Source organism: Phoxinus phoxinus (assembly GCF_949152265.1).
Source record: "Phoxinus phoxinus genome assembly, chromosome: 2".
NCBI lineage: Eukaryota > Metazoa > Chordata > Actinopteri > Cypriniformes > Leuciscidae > Phoxinus > Phoxinus phoxinus.
The window spans coordinates 36707194-36725226 of record NC_136877.1 but is presented as its reverse complement, the minus strand read 5'-3'; the positions used below and the strand labels follow the sequence as shown (position 1 = coordinate 36725226).

General features: G+C 39.6%; 1 protein-coding gene across 8 annotated transcripts in view; it reads right to left on the bottom strand.

The window, feature by feature from the left end:
* herc1 (HECT and RLD domain containing E3 ubiquitin protein ligase family member 1) overlaps positions 1-15528 on the bottom strand; it is a 48046-nt gene extending 32518 nt beyond the window's left edge. For 5 of the 8 annotated variants that reach the window (XM_079604382.1, XM_079604383.1, XM_079604386.1 and 2 more), the window contains exons 1-19: positions 15332-15528; positions 12401-13344; positions 12202-12297; positions 10298-10495; positions 9894-10205; positions 9669-9765; positions 9230-9373; positions 8985-9112; positions 8719-8863; positions 5588-5759; positions 5242-5376; positions 4901-5066; positions 4677-4802; positions 4363-4569; positions 3609-3761; positions 3338-3470; positions 3055-3246; positions 879-1094; positions 577-750 (exon numbers count right to left, since the gene is read on the bottom strand). In XM_079604382.1, the coding sequence (XP_079460508.1) occupies positions 577-750; positions 879-1094; positions 3055-3246; positions 3338-3470; positions 3609-3761; positions 4363-4569; positions 4677-4802; positions 4901-5066; positions 5242-5376; positions 5588-5759; positions 8719-8863; positions 8985-9112; positions 9230-9373; positions 9669-9765; positions 9894-10205; positions 10298-10495; positions 12202-12297; positions 12401-13315 (3709 nt within the window). In that variant the 5' untranslated portion in view covers positions 13316-13344; positions 15332-15528. The remainder of the gene's footprint in view (positions 1-576; positions 751-878; positions 1095-3054; positions 3247-3337; positions 3471-3608; positions 3762-4362; positions 4570-4676; positions 4803-4900; positions 5067-5241; positions 5377-5587; positions 5760-8718; positions 8864-8984; positions 9113-9229; positions 9374-9668; positions 9766-9893; positions 10206-10297; positions 10496-12201; positions 12298-12400; positions 13345-15331) is intronic. The other 3 variants (XM_079604384.1, XM_079604388.1, XM_079604389.1) reach the window with 1 other exon arrangement.
* Positions 15529-18033: the final 2505 nt, after the last annotated feature.

Here is an 18033-nt window from a genome sequence, read left to right as displayed (position 1 = left end):
AGACTTAAGGAACATGTAACGACATCAAATATCTTTGCTTGCACAAATGCAAATTGATAATGCTAATGGCAAAAATCAGGATTGTTTTTAACCAATAACTTTATATAAAATCCAATAACTTCATACTTAAGAAGCCATAAAGGTCTGGTTTATGACCAGCTGTAACATAACAGTGGATAAAAGTGTCAATTGCTTTTTTTATAGTACTGTGTAAACTCTAGGTAGTAAGTGTGGGAAAAAACTGCACCTCATAACAGCAATGTATGCTCAAATATTACTTGAAATCACATTTAGATCCCAATCTTTCAGAAACACAAATGTCTTTATATAAAAGAAATGACAACTGACACAAAGTCCAAATCAGATGCAAGGGTAGAGAGATTTTAAACCAATTAGATTTACTGTGGGTGGGTATACCCAACACCACAGAAATAGAAGCCATTACAAGGTTTGCATAGGTTAATGTGTGACTTCTGAGACTATGCAAGCACTTACGCAAGTAAAGGTAATCATCAGTGAATCATTTGTAGTAATCTTTCCATAATCCTCAATATATGTTCTGTGTTTGTGTCCTACCCTTGCTGATGGCATAGTCCTGCATGTTTGTCCACAGGCTGTATGTGGGCTCTTTAGTTGATCCAAGGGCCAAATCGACCAGCACACTCATGTCAGCATGCAACTGACAGTCAAACGGCCTTTGTTCCTCATTTCCGCACAGAGCCACCTCCAGCAGAGAGCTGATACATGCATCTTAAAAACATATACACACGTTCAACATAAACATGAAATGGCATTCACAACCTTTATAAACTTCCATATTAAGCCAAATTTCATAAGACAGGACATTTAATGATAAAAGGGAATTTGTGTGTGCATACCAAGCTGGGGTATTTCAGTCTCTAAGCCATTACTAAAAAGTGGTGTTTTGAGCCAGTGGGTAGTGTGCTGTTCCTCTGGCGAGGGTGGGGCTCCCTGAAGCATTCCTCCAAGACAACGTCCCACCAGCAGCGCAACGGTACGCTCCAGATCCACCAACCACACCCAGCACTGCGCCGGTCCTGACACGCACAATGGATCAACTAGATCAGGAGTGCCTAGAAGAAAAAAGGAAAGGAAAAATTATCAATATAAGATTTGTGAGTTAAAGAAAAAGAGTCCTAATTCAAAACAATATCACAGATTTAAAGCTAAAGAAGTTCAACACAAATGAGAGATGAGCGGCTCTTGAGTGATGAGTGGTTCTCAAAAACGGGGCCAGGGCCTACCAGGGGCCTCAGCAAAATCCCAAAGGACACACAAAACTAATATTAGGGCTGGGCGATAAATCGATTTTATCGATTAACTCGAAAGTGTGGTTTATGTCGATATGTTTGAATGAAAATCGGTTTTCTCTTTAACATCTGCCGACGCTCCCCTGGGCTCCCGTAGTTCCGAACGGGATCAGTGCGTTTGCCATAGAGATACACAAACATGGCAAATGAAGCGAGACCGCGGCAGCACAAGCACACCCGCCAAAAACATTTACAAACTGAATCTGCAGGGCTGTCAACTCTCACGAATTCACCGTGAGACTCACGCAATTGACACTTTTCACACGCTCTCACGCCACACTATCCATTTTCTCACGCAGAGAAAAATCGTGAAGCAAAGAGGACACTGACATCGACAGACAAGACAGAGATCAGAGAAGGTTACTATTATTGACATGAAACAAATCCTCAGCTCTCAGATTCTGTCAATTTAATTACGAAATTCAAACAATATACCGGTTTGGGGTTTGTAAATGTGAAGTGACAGATCGCTGACAGATCTCAGTTCAAGCGGCACGTGAACCAATCATCTGTTACTCTTTACTACTAACTTAGTTAATAGTAAATAAACACGAATGATCAATAGGAAATTTGAAAGATAGAGTTCAACTTACCGAAATGTAATAAAATCGATCGATTAAGTGGTTTTCAACCGCGGAAAGAGGTAAAACAGCTGGAGAACAATGTGTCACGTAATGTTACATTTACCTCAGGAAAGCCATTTAATGACCATAGCACGTTAGTTGGACTTAAAATAAATAGCTATAGAGGAGTATTTTGCTAAATATTATATTTATTATATTTTTACCTATATCATTACAAATTTTAACATTATTTTTAACCTTTAATAATAATACCAGCTGACAGGGCTCTGTATGTTTACAGCATTAGGTGAGTTTGTTTTTTTGTAGGGAGAAAAATTTACATAACACATTAACGTATCTACTGTAGCCTACCTAATATTTATCCAAAGGAATCAATATTGAATCAAGATCAGAATCGAAATCACAAGAATTGAATTGAATTTAAATTGTGAAATTTGTGTCAAGCTTTAATAAAAACAGTAGCAAACCAGTCATTGCACCATGTAAACATTGTGTAGTCTGTTTAGTCACCAAATGTTTTGACAATCACAATACACCTATAATTGTGATACAAGGTTTTTTTTTTTTTACATCTCGCCCAATCCCAATCCACTCATTTTATGTTATGTTACGTTATGTTATGTTACATTTTCACTGTTTACAAAGGCAGAGCCCGCCATCTTGTCTTTTTGGCTTGTTGTTTCTGATTGCACTTTAACCCCAAGGGGGAAATCCAAAACAAATCCCAGAAGGGAAAACCAAAGTAAAATTAAATTAAAACTTGTTTTGAACTATTTATTTGTCATCTGCAGATTGATTTTAAGTAGGGGGAAAACAAATCTGATTTTTTGTGAAAGAATTTTGGATTTTTTTTTTTGGCCATATCACCCAGTCCTAAATAATATAACCATATATCTAGCTATTCTATTTATTTATGTATAGTAACAATGCATGCTATAATCTATCTATTAAAATCTTTAAAGTGTTTTGGACAAGTGGAGATTAGAGATAGATAGTTGATAAATCGACCCATGAGAGATTTAAACCTACAACCAGCTATCACTTTGAACTGATGCACACATTGATTCTTGCCAGCAAGACAGTGCTACAGTACTACTGATCTGAAAATCTGACTGAAAAGTTTAATGTGACAGTCTGACCATGTAGTGGCCACTGCAGCTCCTGTTCCTCAAGAAGTGTGGCGGCAGGCAAGAGTCTGTTGAGACGGTCCAGCGGGGGAAGCAGGTCTAAGAGGTATCTGAGCAGTGGCCGTGCCACCCAAACGGGCAACAACAGCAAGGATGTCACAATCTGACACAGCATACTGCCCGCTGCAGACATGTAGATCACATCTACCAAATACAAACACAGGCTAAATTAGCAGGTCCATTTGCATATAGTTATATGAATGAGTTTAGTAATAACGTGTGTATATTGATATACCTCGTAGCTTCTCACGCACACTGCCGTTTCCAGAGCTTTCTCTCAGAAGAGTTGCAGAGCGATTATAAATATCTGTGGCGTGAGGCAATATTAACTGCAGATGTTTATGGAGGAGCGCAACACTACTGGAGCCCTGAAAAAACATAGATGATTCACATACTGAAGGAAATAAGACTACTCTGACCAAAAAAATATATGGCCTTTTTGAGATTCTAATCTCTCTCCCTCTAATTTTTGTTTGTTCATGATATGTATTTAGTTGCGCAAGTACCTCTGTAACACAGTTGATATGGCAATAGGCCAGTAGTTGCTTCTGTAAAGAGCAGAGCAGTTCATGGAGGTGAGCTGGTTGACTGCTATCAGATGAAGATGTTCCCTGCAAGATCTTATCACTGTTCTTCTCCAGCTCTCCAAACGCCTGGTCCTGTGAGGTTAACACACAAACACACAGTTGAGAAAATGATCATCAATGAATATGAAAAGGTTGCACTGCAAGTGTAATACACAGATACAATATTGACAGACATCCAATTTATCTTCTTGAATCAGTTTACATTCACTTAGGACAGTGTTTATATTTTTACCCAGTCAAGATGCACTAGGCTGACAAGAGTACTAGTATAATTTCTCAACAAATTGTTGTTCTCAGTACAAATATGGTATATATACAGCAAAATAATGGCAAGAAAACATGCATTTCTATTGAGTTCTTTGTAGGTTGCATGCAAAAACAGGGAAATGTATTGACTTACAGTATGAGTTGGTTCATTTAATGAATCATTAAAAATACTAAAAACAATTACTGGTTTGAATTAGTCTGGTGAATCCTCTACTGTATGAAAAGTGGTCATTGAATCAACATCTCAATCACTTTCTGAACTTCATTATTAATTTCAGTGATGCCTGTCTCAAAATGAAGCAAGTTTTGCGTACTAAAAGTTTGTTAAACAAAGTCACCATTATTACCTGCAAATTAAATATATAATATTTGCTATAAAAAGCTAAAATATATGCTCAAGACTGACCGTGTAAAATCCCAGGTTCCTGAGTAAAGTTTTCATGAGGATCTCTGCCAAGTGTGTGTCAGGATGTGTGTCAGAGTGAGTGCCAGGTACAGAGTCAGAGGGTGGAGCGGAAGGCTCAGAGGTATCTGGAGGACAGCTGTACCCCAGCAGAGATGCCACATGGGTGTGATCCTGCAGACTAGTGAGGATTATGTCTAGCTGCATCCTCTGAGACAGAGAAGGCACACGCATTCATAGGAGCATGAGTAACAGATACTTCTTTAGGTTAAGCAACTTAAACTGCATTTTATTTTCATACAGGCACACACATGTACCTGTCCTTTTGAGAGGCTCTCCCAGCGGTCTGGTCCTTGAGGAAGGAGAGAGTGCAGTAGCTCCATTCTCTCTCTCAGAGGAGGCAGCAGCATTGTGGCTCCCACGGAGAGAGTCTCAATGACAGCCTACAAAAGCAACTTATTTTCACTGATCAGTGAAAAACACAGGCCACAGTAAACCACCACAGCAACAAAAATGTGGCAAAACGCATGTATACACAGACCTCCTGGATCTCATCAGGTACTGATGCATCCATAAGTCTGAAAAGCAGATTGCGGAGTGGCCTCGCTTGCCGTCCCAAGATACTGGTGGCCACGCCGCCCGCCAGCGCTAGAGCCAAGTGGTTGGACAAGAGCCGTAGACATAGTTTCAAGAAGTTATGATGCTCCCTGTTGGCCCAAAACAAATTTGTGCAAGAAGACACACTCTCAATATTTAATAACCTTCAGGATGGTTTTAGAAAATCAATTGAAACTTTTGAAGCAGCAGTAATCTTCCAGTGATATTAATGCACTTAAAAACAAAGCAGGCTCCACTCGTCTATGGTGGTGGCAGAATACACACTTGGAAGATGGGAAAGGCAGCGGTGGGATCTCGTTGTTGATGCCGTCACAGTATCGTTCCAGAAACGAGCGGAGGTGAGAGAAAGTGCTTTCTTCCAGGTCCACACAGTACGGCCTATGCCAGGCCACCACCTGCCTGTATATACACACAAGATTATTAGCATAGATATTGGAATGTTGAAAAGTGAGTTAGAAGAAAGACGAAAAACAGAAAACGACAAAAAGGCTTCAACAAACTAAGACCTAAAAGGCACAAATGCATTTGAAATATATTGTGTCTTCAAGGTACAACAAATGAATTTCTTTTTTAACAGAAGGTTATGAAAGGATTCAATGGGTTTGCTAACCTGTCTCTCGGGAGGGCAGTCCATGCCAGGCTGTGGGACGTGCCAGCAGAGATCTGCTGAATAGCCACTCCATCTAAACCAATCACCTTCTTGGGTTTGGTGATGGGACCGGTGGAATTCCCTTGACCACACTGACCCATGGAGTTATTCCCCCAGGCATACACTTCATTGTCTTTATCAAAAACATGCACAAAAGAAAAAATTACCTGACCATTTTCCCTAATACACATGAATTGCACATGTTCTGTTCAAGTACACAGCGTCAAATTGTCTGTGACATCATGTATGAGGCCCCCACGCTTCACCTTATCTGAGTCTGAGTCAGCACATACCCTTCTGCTACTAATCTGACCCCCCCTCCCCCTCCACTATCTCGAACTACAGTTCACACAACCCAGTACAGCCCTAAAAAAGAAGACTCATAAAACCAACAGCACCTAATCATCAGCCACTGATTACTGAGTTTACAATACACTGAAAGTGAAAAGAATATTTGTAGAGGATCACAAACCTAACCAAACTCTAATGATAATTGACTGTAATTGCAATAGCAAAGACGTGTATATATATATATATATATACATATATATATATATATATATATATATATATATATATATATATATATATATATACACATATACACAGGTGCTGGTCATTAAATTAGAATATCATCAAAAAGTTTTATCATTTCAAGAATTCAACTTAAAGGGATACTCCACTTTTTTTGGAAATAGGCTCATTTTACAACTCCCCCAGAGTTAAACAGTTGAGTTTTACCGTTTTCGAATCCATTCAGCCGAACTCCGGTTCTGACGGTACCAGTTTTAGCATAGCTTAGCATAGATCATTGATTCTGATGAGTCCAGTAGCATTTCTTTCAAAATGACCAACGAGTTTCAATCTTTTTCCTATTTAAAACTTGACTCTTCTGTAGTTAAACCGTGTACTAAGATCGACGGAAAATTAAAAGTTGCGATTTTCCAACTTCCAAATTAACTACTCTTATTCCGGCGTAAGAATCAAGGAACTGTGTGGCCGTACCATGGGTGCAGTAGGCGTAATGATATGACGAAGCACTTGCCGTCAACAAACCAACATGAACACCTGCTTGCACAGGGAAGGTGCCTTGTAGCATGGAGACATTTGTGAGAGACGATTTAGATGACATTACTATCACAGCCCTTTACTACGCACAGAACCATGACTAATCGCACAGGAAACCTAATTTGCCGCCTAAAAACTACAAAAACTTAGTCCCGGTCATGTTGGAAGTTACCGAGCTGGGGACTATTTTCAGGTGCTTCGTCATATCATTACGCCTGCAGCACCCATGGTACGCTGCACAGTTCCTTGATTCTTACACCGGAATGAGAGTAGTTCCTAGCCATATAGGCTTGGAAAATCGCAACTTTTCATTTTCCGTCGATCTTAGTACACGGTTTAACTACAGAAGAGTCAAGTTTTAAATAGGAAAAATATTGAAACTCGTTGGTCATTTTGAAAGAAATTATAATTTTGACTTACAGCTACAACACGAAATCAAAATCCCAGAAAATTAGAATATTACATTAAATCACACAGTAATTACACAGTAATACCATGGTCATTGAACCAGGTTTTGGTTCTTTTGGCAGTGTGGGCAGGTGCAAATCCTGCTGGAAAATGAAGGAAGCATGAAGTGCTCTGAAAATGTCCTGGTAGACGGCTGCGTTGACTCTGGATTTAATAAAGCACTCTGATGAGAGCAAATTTTGCATCTCATTTGCAACTCCAGCCGATGACATGGCTCCCCAAATCAACACAGACTGAGGAAACTTCACACTGGACTTCAAGCATCTTGGATTGTGTGCCTCTCCATTCTTCCTCCAGACTCTGGGACCTTGGTTTCCAAATGAGATGCAAAATTTGTTCTTGGACTTTGGTCCACTGTGCTTTATTAAATCCAGAGTCAACGCAGCCGTCTACCAGGACATTTTCAGAGCACTTCATGCTTCCTTCATTTTCCAGCAGGATTTGCACCTGCCCACACTGCCAAAAGAACCAAAACCTGGTTCAATGACCATGGTATTACTGTGTAATTACTGTGTGATTTCATGTAATATTCAAATTTTCTGGGATTTTGATTTCGTGTTGTAGCTGCATAATCATCAAAATTATAACAAATAAGGGCTTGAAATATCTCACTTTTTACATGTAATGAGTCTATATAATATATTAGTTTTACCTGTTAAGTTGAATGCTTGAAATAAATCAACTTTTTGATGATATTCTAATTTTATGACCAGCACCTACCTATATATATATATATATATATATATATACACATACACAAACACCTTAAAAATTAGTAAATTGTAGTATATCAAAATAAATAGGATATAGTGATAGGGTGCTATCACAACCTACTGAAACCTATTAAACATTTATTCAAAGCAAGTGAATCATTGTGAAACAGAGTGTGGCGCAAAAATCATATTATCTTGATGATCTTTTTTCATAATTGTAGGGTTGCTGCACATTTTAAATCAAACCAGTTTTATGGTGCAAAACTTGTAAGAGAAGCAGCCTTTTTTGGAGTTTTGTTTGTCGTCTTTTGAGATTCAACCACCCTCCCATAGTACCGAATGTCTTGCGGTATAAATTGCACTTTGCTACACCGCTGTCCGTTGTTGTTGCCAACCATCTCTGAAAGCAGTCATTTTCGAGCCATTGAACGTTACATTTCGGTTTCCCCATTTCTCTCGAATTTGCCCACTGTCTTTTCCCAAGCAACTCCCCCTCCCCCACTCATATCTGGTGAAGACTGCACTGTCACGTACATAAAAAATTTGTACGGTACATAACAGTCAAGCAGCAACCTGGGTGCTACCAAAGACTTGGTGTTACACCTCCTAAAAGCCTATATTTTCCAATCAGATTTAAGACCTGATGCTTAGCAGAAAAAAACTAATAATAAAGACTAATTTCAGACTTTTAAGACTTATTAATGCCCCGCAGGAACTCAGCTTGAAAATAAAAGTAAATTAATTGTCCGGAAACATTTTGTTCTCTTTAGGAATGTTGTTGCACTACCAACCACTTAAGCATACCAGATAGGGCCAAATCAATCCAATCCAGTGATCCCTTACCATGTGATAAAGCAAGGCAGTGGCTGTCTCCAATGGAGATGTCTACAACTCTGGTTGTGGCAAGTTCCTCGATCAGCTTTGGCCGTAGAGCTGTGGCCTCGGATGAACCACAGCCAAGACACGCACCACAGCCCCAAGCATACACCTGCACATTACATATACATAATAACTGGTGTTTTTATAATGAATATTTACTGCATTAGAGTCAATACAGTCAACATGAACTCAAAAGGTCCATTCATTTGTGGCTTAGTAATGTGTCATACCTGACCAGTAGAGGTGAGAGCCAGAGATGACTGGCTGCCAGCACATACTTTGCGTATGAACATTCCCTGGAGCGCCTCTACCACCTTGGGTTTATACACACGATTGGTGTCACCATGACCCAGTTTACCTGCAGATAAATGCCAGCAAGTTCACAGAGTACAATAATGATATGTTTGACAAAGAAAATAATTCAAGAATAAGACTGTCTCAAACAGAACAAGTGGCACAGGCTAACTCAACTCACCATTGTCTCCGCCTCCAAAGGACCAGACCGTACGTCCATCTTTAGACAGCGCAATGGTGTGGGAGCTTCCACAGGACACCTCACCTACATTACTGATGTCTTTAACTAGTGTGGGAATGTTCCTACTGTTACTGTCACCATGACCTACAAGTGTAGACAAACGTAATCAATGATACAAACATTCATTTAATTTATTTTCCTGCATTTATTTGACCAAAATACAGTAAAAACAGTAATGTTGTAAAATAATGTTACAATTCAAAAAACATTTTCTATTTATAATATATGTTAAAAATTTTACATGATCATATGATCCTTCAGAAATCATATAATATGCTGATTTGCCGCTCAAGAAACATTTCTTATTATTATCAATGTTGAAAATAGTTTCTGTGCATATAACATTGTTTTTTAATATGTATAATAAATATGTATATACCTAATCTGCCAAAATCACCCTCTCCCCATGTGTAGAGTTCTCCATCCTCACTGACTGCAGCACTGTGTCTATAGCCTGCTGAAACACAAACCACCACCTACAAACAAACACACACACACACACACACACACACACACACACACAAAACATAAATCATTTAAACACACAGGTCCATTTAGAGTGCCCAAATAGCTCAAGTGATGCATAACTGCATGAATTCAGTACCTTTCCTTGTAGAGGGCCCTGTATTAGTTTGGGGTATTTCTGGGTAGAGCTGTTGCCATGACCCAGTTTGCCATAGTCTCCATCACCCCAGCTGAACACCTCCCCCTCAACGGTGAAGGCTAACGTGTGGCCGTCTGAGCCTTTGGATGATGATACTTTCTTAATGGCACGGTGAGGTTCAAATGTCAGCTTTTTAAGAGTGGACTGGTTGTTTGAATCGCCCAGTCCCAGGCGGCCATAGCTGCCTTTCCCACACGCTCGGACTGAACCATCAGAGGAGATGACGAATGTGCAGTACTGGCCAGCTTCAATCTGAAAGACAGGAGGTGTGGTCATCAAAAATCCACTGTGGGCAAAAATGAGGATACTAACACAGTATGAATAGTCAATATGAAGATGCTTACTACCGTTTGTGCATCACTGAAGCTGGGAGCTAGTTTGGGCTGGAGGATTTTCTCTTGAGTGCCCTCTACAAGCTGGTGGCTGCTGTTGCTGCCCCACACATAGACCTCACAGGTCTCAGAAACCATGGCCGCCTCACCTGCCTGAATGCTGTCTGGACTCGCACAAGTTCTTGAGTAGTCTGAAGCCATGCGACACACCTATACCAACACATTGCTTTTAGAAATAAAATAATAATAATGCTAAGAATTGGTATGATATAAATTCCTAATATTCTATTTTTAGATACAGCAGGACAGATTTGTTGTGCAGCATGTTATAGATTGCAGCTAAAAGCAGCAGAAACTCTTTTAATTGTGCACTACGGCAGTTGAAACTGGATTTTTGGGTGACAGAATGTGAGAGCAAATCACTCACATCAATAATGATATCATGGAGAGGTAAAAGGAAAGTATACGGATTTCTTTTAAAAGTCTGCACTGAATAATTAACAAATGCATTCATACATCAATACTTATTTAATGGGTTTGACAGAGAAGCAGACCAATAATGAAAATTATGGCAATGTTTGGTTGTAAATGGCCTATTACGGCTAAAGTTGCCCTGCCAAGAGCAGTGAGTGGTTTCTCTTTTTCTTATCAGTGTTGTTATTTGATTTATATTACTTGATTACCACGTTTGGTATGTCAATATAACCTAGGACTCTGTAATTATTAATAGCCATAGTTTTCGTTTGTTTTGGTAGTTTATGAGGTCAAGGAGCATGTTGTGCATGCTCTCTTCATTGATGCAGGGTTAGGTTAAAAATAATTGTCATCCTTAAGGTGCTCATCCGAAAATGAGTTTGACTTAGGGGGCGTCATAAAAATCTGAAATTATTTGAAACGGATTTAGCTGCAAAGCATTTATGTTAAAATTATCCCACAACTCCCCATTTATATATTATTGTTTCGTTGCTAAATTTATTTAGGTCCAAATTTCCATGTATTGTTATGGTAGCACATTGAGTATTGGCAGCTGCTGCTACATTTTAAGAATGAGAAAATTAACAGAAAACAACAGACTCTTTTGTGTTGATGTATCACCAAACATTACAACCATTTCACTCTTCTAGGTCATAAACAATTGCTCAATTGGACTCCTGAGAACTTAACTTAAAATAAACTGAATGTGTAAAGTCCTTATGAAAGACGTCCTACATTCCCAACATAATAAGAGTGATAACATTGAAATAGTTTTGTTTTCTTAACCCTATAAAGTCTATATATATATACTTATTTTATACGCAAATCTAAGGCTCTAAATTATCAACATAATAAGAATCAACGTAAAAGTGACATAACTATATTGTTAATAATATTTCAAGATGAACCCAAGTTTAGGTTACCGGTAGGTTAATTTGATCATCCATCCATTATTTTTTAGAATTTTTATCAAATGTGAGTATCGAATATGATACATTAATCTCATTTAAGGAATGTTTATTTGTGCATCTCACAATCATCACTGTATTGTATAAACTGCCATTTTTTTTGCTCAGTTTAGGCTACAGAATAAAACTGGGTATTTTTTCCTCCTTGAGTATGAGCTCCATATTCTCCACAAAGACTAAAGTGTCATTAAGCCAGATGTATCAAATATGATACTCAATTAAAAAAAAACATAGGCCTATGCAGTTAAAACATTTTTGCCTAAAGGTTCAATAAACTTCTATTTCGAAATATGTGAATTTTCTATTTTCTGACTATAGGCTTTACAGGGTTAAAAGACTTTATCAAAATACCCACACTGTAATAACATTATTTTAATGAGTGATTCATGTAACAAAACAAAAAAACTCTCAAATGGCATGGCCTCTTCTTGTCTATACTACAAATACACATAAATATATTAATGTGCAAGTTACCTCCTCAAACAAACAGAGCGCAGCCTCATATAGGGAACAGAGTCCATCAGGCGTGCGTGTTGGTTCCCTCCACTGGCTTCGATCAGCAGATGAACCCTACAACACCAGACATCCAGTCATTTCACAATATCCAAGAATATGAAAAACACTTGTGAAAACAGATTGGTGTTAGTGTATGATAGTTTTAGTGAGGACGTACCAGTGACCGTCTCATCTGCATCAAAATGTTCATGAAGCAGTCATATCCCATCAGCCCCTCCTGGCTCTGCTCCAGGCTGCTGACACCGGCCGATGCTGCCAGGGCCATTTCAACCCATTCCAGCAGGTAGCGCAGTGACCCTCGTTGGGCTGCCAAGCCCAGCAGCAGCTCACATGCAAGCCTCCTCCCCACCACATCAGCCCCGGAGTTACGCATGGTCACCCCTTTTAGAAACGTGGTGACTTGGGCCAGGCAGTCCAAACCCATTGGCGGAATCTTGCTCTCATTGGCCAAGGAGAGTGGTGGAAGAGAGCCCACCACTTCAATGGCTGTGGTGATGACATCGTTGCAGAGGTTGATCCCTGGACCGGCTGGAGGAAGCGTCCAGCTTTGCCTGAGCAAAGCGAACAGCAAGCTAAGACCCGTTCGCACGCCCATCTCGATGAGGGCGTCTGTACTAGAGCGCGGTCTCTCGTTAACCGCTTGTAAGTCAGCAGAACCCAGAGTATTTTCAGTCGAGTGCTGTTGCTGTTTGACCTTGCCCTTGTCATGGTATTTGTTAGAAAGTGCATAAAAAACCCGCTGCAGGACCAGCAGGCGTTTACGTAGGGCAGTGGCGAAGGGCGAGTCCGAGCACACTGTTTTAGCCAGAGCCAGCTGACTGGCCAGCAGCGCATCAAGATAATGCTCCTGTTCATCACTGGACAGACACTCTCGCTCAAAGTCCGGCAGCTGAGGGCCCTTCAAACATAGCACCTGCTGAGGGAGAAGAACCACCTCCTTATTGGCCAGCAACTTGCCATACAGCAGAGCGACGCCTTCACGTGTGGAGATGGACTCGCTGTCCTCAGCGATCCAGGAGCTGTTGAGATGCTCCAACCATTTTAGTTTTACTGGTGGTATCATCACAGCCATGGTGCCACCTTACACCCTCACCCTCACATCTGAGAGATAAAGAGGTACAGTGACTTAAGGGACACAAAAACATCAATATTTGATACAGAGAAGTCACTAACTATTTTTATGTTATAAATATATTAAAGATTAAGTGGACGTTAGATGACGGAACAATAGGGGAAATGAGCTTGCACAAACTTTTTTTTTAAATATTATATATTATTATATAATGTTGACAGCTAAAAGGGGAAAGAATGCATTTAATTGATCAAAAGAAACAGTAAAGACGTTTATAATTGTACAAAAATATTTCACCATAATACTGTTTTACTGTATTTTGATCAAATAAATGTAGCATTGGTGAGCATGAGATTTTTTTAAAAACATTCAAAAAGCATACCGATCCCAAATGTTTAAATGGTAGTGTACAATATAAAGACAAATTAAAAACAATCTCTAACATTGGTTCGAAACCAATATTTAAACCTTAACTGTTACATACACATACCAGAGAAACTGAAATAATTTTACATCTCTCCACATTACCAAGGTCCATAACCAAAGATTAACAATACAAAATGATGATGAAATATGCATTCATCCTAAAAACCAGTTTGATTCGGAGAAATGGACTTCAGAACTAGAAAGTTCATCAATTGATGCTTTGATGACACATACTTGTCATCTTTCCAATGTTCCTACCCATGCCTGCAATCCTTCCAGCAAGACGACAGCCTCTGCTTACTCAGCATGAACACATGTATAATGTAGGTCTTGAGTCAACCCATTGATTATTAACTTATTTATCTAGTCAGCTAACTTTCATAAGCAGATTGACAGGGTCTGATCTTCTTTTAACTATGGTCTGTTGAAAACCTGACCAAAAGTAAGACACTAATGAAAGAGACATGCATATCTAATGTATGCATGGTTTACACCTGTTTACACTCCCTTTTCTTTTCTTTTTTTTTGTGCTATATAGACATAATTTGGATTATTCTCCACAGGTAACTTACCTGGGGAAATATAAGGAACCAGGGTGTATATTCCAATCTGATCTACCCTTCAGATTGTCAGAAGGATATAACAGTCTTGCAAGTTCTTACAGCCAGTTATAGCTATAATATGCCATACTTGACTCTATAGGTTACAGGTTGTCAGCTAAAGCATTAGTAAAACAGCAAAGGAGGTTATTTTAAGCCATTCTTCTGCTCCAAACATTATCATATCTTGCCAATAAGAACTTTGATTGTATGTGAAAATTAGGGTGACATTTCCACCCAGCTGTTTGCGTTGCGATTAACGGTGCTGGGATTTGACAACCTTGTGGTTTGCTTATTCATTCTGCTGGCTAACCCATCTTATCACATAGCTTGCCTTGCATATAGCCAGCGTTACGTAAAATAACGTTACATTCTCGAGGAACATCTGTCTACTTAAATCATTATACGACATCTGCAGCATATTTTATATGTATTCAAAAGGAGTGCACTTCTATGCTAACGTCTGTAACGTTAAGTGAAATGGAACTTATAGGCGTTAGCTTGTTAGCATGAGAATAGCTAACAGCACAGTAGAAGCCAACAAGCTAAGCTAATCCACTACACTGAAATTATTCCCTAACGTCACAACCTTATGTTGTGGGCCTAGATTGAATTGTCACATTGATAGAGCCTCAAGTAAAATAACCGACTGCCTTGTGAGTAACGTTAACTTATAGGACTATAACGTATAGCACAGGTAGCCCGGCGCATTAGCCCGCCTGTAGAGCTGTTTGTCGGTGGTTGCCAGGCTGTGATCAACTCCCTCCGCCACTCACTTTACATGAGTCAGCTCAGCTGCTGATATTTCACATTAAAATCATGCAACCAAACAAACATCTGCCCAATGTATAAGGCATGCATTTGACACAAATTCTGCTACAACAACAGAGATGCCAATTCAGAAGATTAAACACAATGTCACATTTGAAATGGTTTGAACCTGTCGGCTGTTGTGGTAATAAAGAACTGAAAAGGTGAGGCTGGAGCTTACCATAAACTGCCAAAGGCCTATTCAGTGAATGAACGAAAGTGGCTTTCATGGTGATTAATGATCCCTCGGCACCTGCATGTGACCGTGCATAATAGAAAAGACTCGTAATCGCTGGGTTGAGGATCTGGTAAGGCTGAATAATTGAGAGTTGGGAGTGAGCAGAGCAGTGCCAGTGCTCAATCCCTCTCGACCCAGCTACTGTGAAATAAGCAGCAGGCTCAGTGTTCAGTCCCTCCCTATCATTCATTACCCGCTGTACAGAAAAACAGCGCGCCGCTCACAGCCCTGAGCGACTATACATACTTGTCCTTTACAATAAATATAGTGAATTTCAATACTTTTATTGAATTTTGTAAAATTCACACTACGCTACAGTGAACACAGTGTTATTTTAGTATTATTTACACACTATTATAGTAGGCTATATTCATATTTAGAATTAGCCTTTATATTTTCAGTTTATATTTATATCTTCATTTAAATGTAGCCGTATTGTTATTTCTATTCGTTTTCGTGTTTTATAGGTCTAGCCTATGCCTATTTCTAGCTTTACTTTTTTTTCAGTGTCAGTAACAATTCTTATTATTTCCCTTAGTTGTCAAGGCATCATTTCTAATTTTAGTTGAAGTTTTTCCTTTATTTATATTTCAGTTAAAAAAACATACAAATAATCAGATCAAAATGCATCTAAGCTAAATAATAGGCTGCTGACTACAATATTACATTATTATTACTAAACCTAAACAGACAATCGGGTCACTGGAAATTTAGCCTACCCATTTTGATAAGGAAACCAGTCAAACTTAATAATAATAAAAATGTAACAACATTTTTGTTTTCATCTATTTAAAACGGCACAATCATTTATAATTTCAACTCGATTATTTAATGTAATTAAATAAGCCGTTAAGTTTTCAGTATGAATAAGTAGGCTATGTATTGGTGGCTACTGCACACGTACAGATAAACATTGTCCAGAACTATCTGAATACACACAGCAGTCAATAAAAGGATGTGGTTGTTGACAGAAGACACGTTTGTTCTTTAATTGCAACAAAACATTCGATCATCCCTGACCTGTCCAACCTTTATAAGGGACAGTAGCTAACATCAGTGAGTCACTGCCCTCAGAGTTACCAAACAACAAACACATTATGAGGCCTTTAGATTAAACTAAACCTACTTTTCACGGACTCAATGTCTGTGGGTTCCAGAGGAAATAAGATGTAAACGCTGCCCCCTGTAGGACTAAAATAATAATGCAAAAACAAATTTTTTTCGTGCTGCTTTGTGGTATGCTGTATAGAGAATTGGGGAGTGGGAACCACAAACGTTGTTGCAGCAGAATGTCTTGTGCTGATGTCTGTGGACACTGTACTTTACTTTGTCAACGCATTTTCTTGGAGATGAAAATTACACACTTCCTAAGATTCTGCATTTCCTGATAAAACCATCCACAAATTGTATTAAGAGGGTTAAGCTGCAGCATATGAATGAAAAGCTCTGTTGCTCAGGAGAAAAAACAAGTAAAATTAGCATGACAGTTTCATTTAAGGATTCTGGTCAGTGGTTTAGCTTTACAGTTGCACTTAAACACAAATACATTGGGGGAAAAGCCAAATAAAAACACAGCAAAAACTTTTTTATTAAGAGAAATTGAACAAAGAAATACTATATATCCTACAACATGCATGCATTTGAATTTATCAGAATATAGCAGTTAGTCCTTAAAAGGATGCTTTGAAGAAACCTTGCAAAGATGCAACATAACACTGAAAATGAAGTGATTTAACATGGGGAAAAGGGGGAAAGGGGGATTTCAAAAGGGGGAAAGTTTCGATTTTCACTGGACGGAGTCACCATCCCGTCCATTACCGAGAAGCCAGTCGAGAGCCTCGGCAAGCTCTTCGACTGTAGCCTCAAAGATTCTGCCTCCATCCAGAAAACCAACAAAGAGCTTGAGTCTTGGCTTAGCAGGGTGGACAAATCAGGTCTACCTGGGAAGTTTAAGGCCTGGATTTACCAGCATTCTATCCTGCCCCGGATCTTGTGGCCCCTGCTGATGTACGAAGTGCCTATAACAACTGCCGAGGCCCTGGAGAGAAAGATCAGCAGTTATCTGCGTAGATGGCTTGGGTTACCTCGCAGTCTGAGCAGTGCTGCTTTGTACGGCATCAGCAATGTCCTGCAAATCCCAATTAACAGCCTTTCTGAGGAGTTCATGGTGTCAAGAACACGGGAAGCATGGCAGTATAGAGAGTCCAGGGATCCAAAGGTGGCAGCAGCTGACATACAGGTGCGAACAGACAGGAAATGGAGTGCAGGAAAATCGCTGGAAGTGGCTGAGTCACGGCTGAGGCAAAAAGCACTGGTGGGGCCCATAGCAACATGGCGCGCAGGCTTTGGCTACTTCCCGGTAACAAGAGTTGACAATGCTCAAGGCAAAGAGCGTCAACACCTTGTTCAGGAGGAAGTGCGGGCAGGTGTGGAGGAAGTCAGAGCTATGGGAATGAGACAGCAAGGAGCTTGGACTAAATGGGAAATGTTCGGCAACGTAAGATCACCTGGGCCGACATCTGGAAAGGAGACTTCCACCGTATCAGGTTCTTAGTCCAAACTGTCTACGATGTCCTACCAAGTCCAGCAAACCTCCACATCTGGGGCAAAATTGAGACACCTTCCTGTCCCCTTTGTCCAGAAAG